The sequence below is a fragment of the Triplophysa rosa genome, linkage group LG24 (genome assembly GCF_024868665.1).
Source record: "Triplophysa rosa linkage group LG24, Trosa_1v2, whole genome shotgun sequence".
NCBI classification, from domain to species: Eukaryota; Metazoa; Chordata; class Actinopteri; order Cypriniformes; family Nemacheilidae; genus Triplophysa; species Triplophysa rosa.
In genome coordinates, this window is record NC_079913.1 from 1,834,538 (window position 1) to 1,843,892 (window position 9,355).

At 40.1% G+C, this 9,355-nt stretch overlaps 1 protein-coding gene across 2 annotated transcripts; it reads right to left on the minus strand.

Moving 5' to 3' along the window:
* Nucleotides 1–452: 452 nt before the first annotated feature.
* ifrd1 (interferon-related developmental regulator 1) lies at nucleotides 453–4,742 on the minus strand. 2 transcript variants are annotated; one of them, XM_057324087.1, is made up of 12 exons: nucleotides 4,504–4,742; nucleotides 3,153–3,257; nucleotides 2,958–3,036; nucleotides 2,693–2,817; nucleotides 2,450–2,607; nucleotides 2,316–2,366; nucleotides 2,042–2,220; nucleotides 1,848–1,956; nucleotides 1,336–1,470; nucleotides 1,123–1,251; nucleotides 950–1,045; nucleotides 453–852 (listed from the first exon to the last, which is right to left on the minus strand). In XM_057324087.1, exons 1-12 carry the CDS (start codon nucleotides 4,532–4,534, stop codon nucleotides 766–768), a joined length of 1,284 nt encoding a protein of 427 aa, XP_057180070.1. In that variant the 5' UTR covers nucleotides 4,535–4,742; the 3' UTR covers nucleotides 453–765. The 2 variants fall into 2 exon arrangements, with proteins under 2 accessions (XP_057180070.1, XP_057180071.1); XM_057324088.1 differs by lacking the exon at nucleotides 4,504–4,742 and adding an exon at nucleotides 4,291–4,480.
* Between the last annotated feature and the right edge of the window lie 4,613 nt (nucleotides 4,743–9,355).

Here is a 9,355-nt window from a genome sequence, read left to right on the forward strand (position 1 = left end):
AGAGGTTGCAATGATATCTCCTCACCAAAAGAATCACTCCTGTTATGAACAAATAGAGACACCCTTTAAAAGCTTTTGTTAAACGTGTAACATTGAGAATATGTGATTGTGGCCTCAATTACATAAATAGGTAGCACTAGTGCATCTACTTTTGTTAGTCTATATAAGTCACATTAATACTCGTGAGATGGCTCAAGTAACTTTCTATTCTTCAGTGACCTCAAAACCATGCCCATGTTTCGCCTGGTGTTGACAGGAAGCGCATTCGGTTACAAAACATCAAATGGTTATTTCAGCTTCAGTGAATAGGTCTCCATGGCAACTGTGAATGAAGCAAACAAGGATGTATATTCCAGGAAGTGCAGCAATGGGAGCTTCACAAAGTAAGTTTCTTTGAGAGCGTTCTCAACGTCTCTGGTCTTATTAAAAGAGATTACAATCGCAAGCACATCTCAACGGGGATTTCATCAATTTTATTATCATTTTTAAATTATTTTTTTAACACAGCCTTGCTACTACGGTACAGCCCACTGACATTAACATTACACAATACATACATAAATACTGTGCAATTCACGACACAATCCATAACACAAACATCAAAGATCACGAGTTGATGTTCTAATAAACCCAACACCACAAAAACACACATAAATTAGAATCCATGACAAATGATGGAATATTAAGTTTAGTAAACATTACATTTATGAAGAAAAAGTAATTTGGACTATGTTAGGAATAAAAAAAAGTGCATTACAAAACATCTTAAAACTCCCCGACATCGTTCCTTTTGTCACGAAACTTGTTCCTCGCCTTGGTTCGAGCTTTAAACGCAGCTGCATTGTAGAGGTGCTGAAAGACAAACAAAAGCACACGATTACAGCACATGCTCATATTCAAAACGCATTTATAACATGCACAAGAAAAACAAAGCAGAAACCTCCCTTACCCTTTCCAATCTAGAGCTCTTCATAGCTTTTAAAGCAGCAGAATCGATCAACATCGGTGGTCCCAGTTCAAACACATCCCTTATAAACTCGTTCGCCTGCGATTACAAAATTCAGCATGTTGTTCACTTCAATACACCGAAGAATTAAACCACAGTTAACGCGTGAGCTTTACCTGTAAATGATAGTTCATGCCAGAGCCCACAAACTCTCTGAAAGTGTCATACGTCCTCTTCCTCACCCAGCTGTCGATGACCATGCGCTCTGTGCCGAAGCGAATTGTCTCGGTTTGAAAATCCCCATCCTGTTTCAAAACGCAGAAGAGAGGTCAGTTTCAGAAGAGAGGTCAGTTTCAGAACTACACACCAAGTATGACAACCAGTCCTACCTCTACTGCCTTCAGGACGTCTCTGAAAACAGATCTTTGCTTTCTCTTATCAGTCTTAGCTCGGTGTTTGTTGCAGTCGGTGGCCAACGCGTTCAGCTTTTCACACAATGGCTCCCAGTTGTCATATTCAAAGTCCTGTGGAAGGTCAATGATCATTCCATCATCAGTCAAATGACTCATCCTAGGACTGGGTACAATGACAGTAAATGGCGTGCGACGGTAGAAATGAGTCAGCAGGTAGAGATTTTGCTATAAGGCAGTACAAATAAGTTGTTTGGTTATCAGTGGGCAGAGCTGCTTCGTGTAATTTACTCAAGAGAGCAATGAAAAGTCTCGAACAAGACACGTAAGCACTTGTTATTAAGGGTCATTTGACAGAATACACAATTGCCATTACTTCAAATGTGAATCATCAAATCAAAGTGGAGTCTCAACTATTGATTCCAAAATGTCATTTTTGTGATTTATTCTACAGCTTTAATTGCGAAGAGTTTACTGAATGTCAGACTTACAGGGTCAACATCTCGGATGAGCTCGAACAGCAGCGCGATGGTCTCTCCGGCAGCAATCCTCATGTTGACGTCATCATTCTCCAGCAGACGAGGAAGTTTAGACAAATGTCTAAAAAAAGAACAATGTCAGAAACCCAGAGGAGATCGAACCCAAGTGTTTTTACAGCAGAGCTGGTGAGCGTCTGTATACGTACTTCTGTGTGATGGCTCTTATGTGGTTGCCCGGGCAGATGGTAAGAAGCAGGGCCCAGGACAGAAGAGCGTTGGTGTGGAGCTGTGTGGTCTGAGGGTTAACAGAAGGTCGGGTCCCGTCCTCCCTAACGTACGAGCGAGTGAAGAGGCTCTCAAAGCTCTCCATAGTGCCATACACATCCTGGAAGACAAAAGCAGATTAGAGAAACATTTAGCCAATGAAAGTAGTCGTCTTTTTTTTTTTTTTTTTTTTTGTTTTTTGCATTCCACACTTGCCAAGATATCATCTTCAGCTACAAGACTGCAAAGGCCCAGACTTGTTGCACACTGAAAGATAATTTGAGATCAGAAAGTTAACAAACTCATCTAGTTTGATCTTTTAAAGGAGCATCATTGGAGAAAACACTTACAGCTTGTCTGGCCTGGATGTTTGCTGTTCCGTCACTCAGGATGGTCTTAAAAACAGGTTTAAGCGTCTTAAAAACCTCCTCGCTCTCAATTCCAGAACCCAGCTGGATGCACAGAAGACACGCCAGAGAGGCGGCAGCACTCTGCTCCACTCCCTTACCTGAATCACACGCAAGCGGAAAACTTTAGATCAATCATTCCACCAGCTAAGGAAATCTTTCAAACACAAACCTAAAACCGCAAACCTTTCTTCAAACAGCGCTCGATGCTGTCTGTGATGGTCATCCTTCTCTCGGAAATGAACTCGTACAGGATTTTGGTTGCCATGGCAGTCTTTAGTCCATCAAGGGCACCTTGCCTGGTCTTGGCACTAGAAAGAGAATGCAATTACACAGTTCAGACTGCCGCAGTGGGGTTTGCTGGAGGAGGTTGTAAACGCATCGAATAGAAACCTTAAAACATCATCTGGATCATTCTACAGTTCTTTTAAAGATTTGTTTGAAAACAAACCTCTTATCCACCGTGCTGTCGATGTACACCTTCAGTTTATATTGGAAGTCCTCTTGAGTCATTTCCTCACCTTCACCAGCTGTTGGACAATCATCATAACGTCACATTTATCCCTGCAATCATCGCTCACGCCAAAACATGCTGCAGTGCTCAACGTTTTGGGTTATTCTGTGCATACTGAAAATCACAACATACCATCCTCGGGTGCACTGGTTCTCTCACTGAGGCTGCTGCAGTGACTGAGGGTCTCAATAGATGAATCTTCATCACTGAACGGCTGGACATTTCCCTGTTGTCCCCCTGCAAAACAAACTATATTAAAAGAGTCACAGATAACTTCTCCATTGTGTTTATAGGACTCGTTTCGATCCACTTGTATTAGTCAAGAGGTAACTCCTATTGGACTAGAAAAGCAGTTTAAACTTAAGAAACTACTTTTCATGTTTAAGGAATAGTCCATCCAAAATACTGTAATCCTTTATTCATCCGTCGTTTATTCTGTGGACCACATAAGAAATGTCTCGGTAGTTTTGTGTCCATACAATGGAATTCAATGTTGTTTGTTTTGTTCTGAGAAAAAAAAAAGGCATACAGTTTTGTAAGGACATGAGGGCATAAAAAACCCTGTCACGTGCATGTGGCCGATTCTCTTATCAGTGCTGTGACATGCAGTCTTCTACAGAAAGTACAAAGTGTCTCCTTTCGTTTGACAGGGTCAAAGGGTGTCAGGACCGGTTCATCTCATGTAAACAAAAGAGAACAGTAAACATGTCTAGGTATAGGAGAGAAATCTTGCGGGATCATAATGCGTGTTGGCGTGACAGTTTTCCTGCAGATGGGCTGACATCATTTAACACGCTGCATATTGATGCATAAACACTACAGCCTTGAACTGAAATATTTGGATTCCGTGTTCCTGATCACTTCCCATCCTGCAGTTCGTCCCAAAGCAGGCGTGTGTTATATAAGCAGGCTCGTGCATGGCCTTTAGTTACCTTCTCTCCAATAACACACACTGACAGCTGCAGGAATATAACGAAGAATAATGGCCGCAACTCCGCATGGACACAATGAAGAGCAATCTATTGGATTTTCCATTGAATTATTTAGCTAACGACATATAAACAATTACATTCATTCGCGTGTTTTCCACTCGTGTCGTTTGAGGTTTATATTAAATAACGTTAACAACAACAGCTATTGCGTTTCCACCTCTTAAAGTGAATTGCGGTTTTCAATCAATTTGACAAGATGTTGACATCAATATCCGCTTTCAATGTAAACACTGCCCTAAAAACAAATAACATTTAGAAACATAAAAGACATTATGTACCGTCGATGACTCAAGCTGGGTATTATTCTTTTGTTTGTAAAAGAAATACTCCTGCCTGTCAACCAAAGCAGGCCATGCGACCATGGGAGTTGTAGTTTGTTATCGTCTTATTCCATTGCGCGCTCGTTGTAAAGGACTACAATTTCCAGAATTTCCATTGGCACAGGCCGCGCAAAAACAACCGGTGATTTCCAGTCATTCTAGCCTACTTACCTCTGCCGCTCCTTTTCTTGGCCCGTGGCATCTTGTTGAAATGAGTAGCTCCGCTCTTAAAATCAACCGATACACGACCAGTTTTTACAATAATGTCTTTTGAGTAGAGTATTTTCCAACGGCACCGTGAAATGGAAAGTATTAAAAGCGAATCCGGTGAAAGACTTTAAGCTCAAGCGATACATTTTCCCTCAAAAACTACGGCTGCGTTAGCGCGCTGCCGCCGAGCGCTTTTATACGGCCGACGGTGACGTCTTTAAAAGGGCGTTACCTCACGTGGACCTAGATACAGCCTGGCCAATCCCTTTGCAGGCGTCAAGATTCCGGTATGTTTGTATTTGTTTCTAGCTGTCACGTCCTCATGCGGGATCGGGTTCCGCGCGTTGCATCGAATGCAGCAACTGCAGTTTTGCGAAGCGCATCATGAAGTTTGTTTTGTAAAACTATATGCTTAAAACAACGTTTAAGTGACGCATTTGTATTGAGACAAACGCGTGTATCAAGAACACGTGCAATTCGTGATACAGGATCAGTGCACGTGGACCATCGGTCAACAAGTGGGCGCAAGGTTGAACTCGCAGCTGACAAAACAAAAAAAGCACAGACTGTCACGCGTGTTTTATATTAAAACCTGGTTGCTATGTTAGGCTGTTCCTGGTTTAGAGTAAAAAAGCACAACCCGAAGTCTCTAAAATTCCGTTTTATAAAATGGTGTTGTTTTTACAATGTTTAGTGTATAGCTGTGTCTATGGGAGTAATCGTTAAAATGTGTAAAAAAATGTGTGGTTTTCTTCAATGTATCGTTCAAATCTATGACACAAGTAGCACGAGACAAGAGGGTTTAGCGTTTTGTTCAGATCCCCACATCTAGACAATCTGACAAAACTGTTATGGGAAATAAAAATAACGGGCACCACTAGAGGGAGCTCTTTATAAATAATTGTCAACTGCAAGATAAACCCCTGCCAATGGCATTCAGTGATTCTGATGTTGTTGCATAATATATGAAGGATGTTTTATGATTGAAGGTCAGTCAATCTTCATTTAGATCAAAGGCAGCAGTGAAACACCTTCTGTGGCCTTGCATTTCCCCTTGTTCTATTTTAATATAGTTTGGTTAAAATTGAATAAATACATAAATTAAGATTTTTTTAAATCGTCTCACCTGTGTTGTATTTTTATGGTGGAAGACCAAAGAAGAAATAGCACTTGCTTTGGCTCAACTGCTTGGGAATTAAACTCACCATACAGCTTCACATGAATGCAGATATAAGGCTGACAGAAGACAGGTATTGGTTATAAAAAAGTGCTGGGTTTATTTATTTATCCTGTACATGAACTTTGTGTTCAATAATTGATGACACACCCTCAGGCGCTGGGCAGGGGGTCAGTGTGTCATACGCTACTGTTAGAAATCAAAAGATGTCAGTGTTTAAAAAAAGCAGCTAGTTTGTTTGATGTTTGTTAAATTATTCTAAGGAAGTCAGGTGCACTTAAAGACAGCTTAGATAATGTGATATTTATACAAATACTTCCAGCTGATACTACATTTAAACAATAAATTCAAACAAAAATGTTCTTAATGCATTTTCTTCTGTTTTTACTACATTGCAAATAATACCAAGTTTAGCACTTTAGTATTGTAGTTAAATGCAAAGAATGTTATTAGGATTTCTATACATTTATGGTGTGTATTTTGTAAAATGACATAATAAAACAGTAAGTCTTGATTATTAAATCCTGATAAGAAAATAATTAGACAATTGTTGTAGTTAAAGTATATCATGTTGCACTGCTGTCACTGATTGTGTCTATAAAATCTCAGTAAGGGTTTTCACCGTTTTATTTTTTTCATTTTAATATACATTTTTACTGTCATAATGAGTCTGCTCACTGAACGCATGAGCATGAGGTGGATGGAGATAACAGATTGCATAAACTGTCTGCCAGTTCAGCGGTGTGAAAGTTTCACACGTTCTCAGGTCAGTGAGTGTTAGAAAAAATGAGCAGAGATTTGTTTAACACTACAGTCTTCTCTCATGCTTATCAAGATATTGTGATGCTATATCTGTCCGTCATGCATTGAGCTTTTATTAATATCATAATGTGTATGCCAGAGAGACCCCCAGATTTATTCAACATACATTCTTTCAAACTTTCATCCATCTTTGTAGCTCGGTGGTTAGAGCATGGCGCAAGGTCATGGGTTCGATCTCAGTGCTTGCACATATTGATGAAACAAATGTATAGTATCATGCAATGTAAGTCGCTGTGGATAAAAGCGTCTGCCAAATGCATTAATGTAAATGTAATCTGTTCTTACAGTACCTTTCTTCCTGCAGATTCAGAGGAACATGTCCCACATACTGAAAACACAGTATTTCATTACACACTGTTTTGACAACCTGATTATATTAAAGTCACTGCATGTCGGATACACTGGGGTAATGGATCCAATGACAAAACTGGTGCTACGTGCACCTGCTTTGAAAACATTTTATTTTTAATCTGCTGTAAAAATAATTCAATCTCTGTCCCCTTATAGGCTTCATATCTCATCACTAGAGGACGATGGCAAAAACTACCCGCTGCCTATGGTGCTACCTCCACATGAGATGTAATGTCCAGTGTTTTTGTTTTGTTGATAAAAGTACAAAGTGTCGTCTTGGCAGTATATGAGTCCTGGCAGCGGGTTTCCCACCATTTTCCAGGTTTCCACCCCACACGCTGTTTTTCCTGGGCATTGATTCAGACGCTGAGAACCTCGGGACAGACAGCTGAATGAATTTCATTTCCTCCGCCACTTCCTCCCCTCACATTTTTTCCCTTTTTCTTCTTTTAGCCTTGAAGGAGGTTGGAAAATGTTGCCAAATTACTTCTCTAAAAGCGTAAAGAGTCACAATGGCCAAAAATCGCCAGCAAGATAAACCAGGTTTAATGTGCTATTGTGGATTACGGTACTGTTTGTACGTTTTGGGGGTTTGGATAAATTGACATTTCTCTGTGAAAAATGAACCAAACTGGCAAAGACGTGGTGCAGTTTTGTTAGACAAATTATTTCTAGAGATACCCATTTTAATATACAAGATTCAAAAAAGAAGCAGATGTAAATTTGCTCATTCAGTCGGTAAAGTACAGCCGTGGCCTTTAGCACCGCGGCCCTGCTTGTTTTGCTGAGGGCGAAGGTTTCTTTGCTTTGACTGCTTTGGATTGCGTGACATCCGTCGTCTGATGCAGTCCTCATGTACTTCTCTCTTTTTCCCCCCTCCCTCCCATCTTCCAAGCCCTTGAGATGTCTTTCTGCTGACCCACGGAGCTGCTGTTCATGTTAAATGGAAGGTTTCTCTCTGGGGAACGGCCGTCTGATTGATCTTGCAGAATAACCACAAATCTCAGAGCCCATGATGGCGTTCCTGAAACATGATGAAAATAAAACGCTTGTGAGTGATCCTTAAAACACATGTGATTGTGAAAGCTGTAATCCGCACACCCGCACGCGAGCAGACATTTTTTAAGAAAGAGAAGTAGTCTGGTGTTGTCAAATCTGTACGTTGCTTTTCCGCTCAGTGATGTCCTTGAATGTTATTACATCTGACATGGCCGTCTGTCAATGTAGAGACGTGCGGCTCCATAGACCGTACAATCACGAGATTTCTGCATTCATTCAGAGCTGGTTTGTCTACTCACTGTTGACTTGATGCCCTCGCACTGACAGCACAGCACGGCCCACCACAGTGTGCTTTCATTTTTAAAACTCTCGCCAAGACGTCCTTGAATAAAACATTATGATAGAGACAGAGGTCGTATTCTTATGAACAGAGCAGCACTTCTATAAAAAACACGGCCTCATAAAACTTACGATAATAGCAGCAATGGCACCCAACACACTGAATTCATTTGAAAATAATCACAGCAGGGTTTGGCCTATAAGACGTATCGCTTTTCACAGTCAGTTTCTGCCGCACGTCTATGGTAGAAACCCTAATAATGATGCCTTTATTCTGAAACCATGTTTTAGAAAACCATGTCTCGCTGTTTATGACAGATTTAATCTTAGCTCTATGAAGCAGAAGGCTATTTTGTGTTTTTATACCATGTACAGCGCTATTGTAAAACTTGCTAGTTAAGGTTAGTGTTGTAGTCGAGACCACCAAAACCGAGTCAAGACAAGACCGAGACCAGAGGGTGTCAAGACCAAGACTTTGAGGGGCCGAGACCAAGACAAGACCAAGGCAGGCCGAGACCAAAACCAGCACTCCCAAAATTCATTCAAAAGATCCACAAAACACTAAAAAGTCATAATAAAATAATAATAGAAGTAACTTGGGTGATTTATTGTGCAGAAATGTATGTGTAGGATGTTTTGTGTTCCATGTTTTATCACACACCTACTGTAAAAATTCCAACAACTAAACATAAAAAACAGTAAATACCCAAGATATTCAGTGACTTAATTATAATTCATTGCTTTTTTATCTAATCAATAGCAAAATAGCTGTGTGATGCTCAGAAATGCACAAAAGTTCAGATTTGTTCTAGATTTGTTTGGGACTAGCCAAAATAGAACAAAAACTTGTTTAATTGTGTCTAAAACTTAAGTCACTTATTAACTCAAGGTTTATTGAATAATTTTACAAAATCAATATCACATCAGATGTTATAAAATAAAAAAACAAGATATCATACAAGTACCTTTTTTGCAATCACATCTTTTCTTACATACAACACACAGGTATGATGTTAACACATAAATCAGACAATGCACCAGCAATTTAGTGTAATTCCCACAGTTGTGGTCTTGACCGAGACCAAAGACGGACGAGATCAAGACAAGACAAAGACCATCAAAAAA

Coding starts and splice junctions, on each gene's coding strand:
- ifrd1 (XM_057324087.1), bottom strand. CDS start 4,534: ATGCCACGGGCCAAGAAAAGGAGCGGCAGAG. Junction 3,037..3,152: donor AACCAGTGCACCCGAGGATG/GTATGTTGTGAT, acceptor ATTGTCCAACAG/CTGGTGAAGGTGAGGAAATG. Junction 1,471..1,847: donor TCATCCGAGATGTTGACCCT/GTAAGTCTGACA, acceptor GACCTTCCACAG/GACTTTGAATATGACAACTG.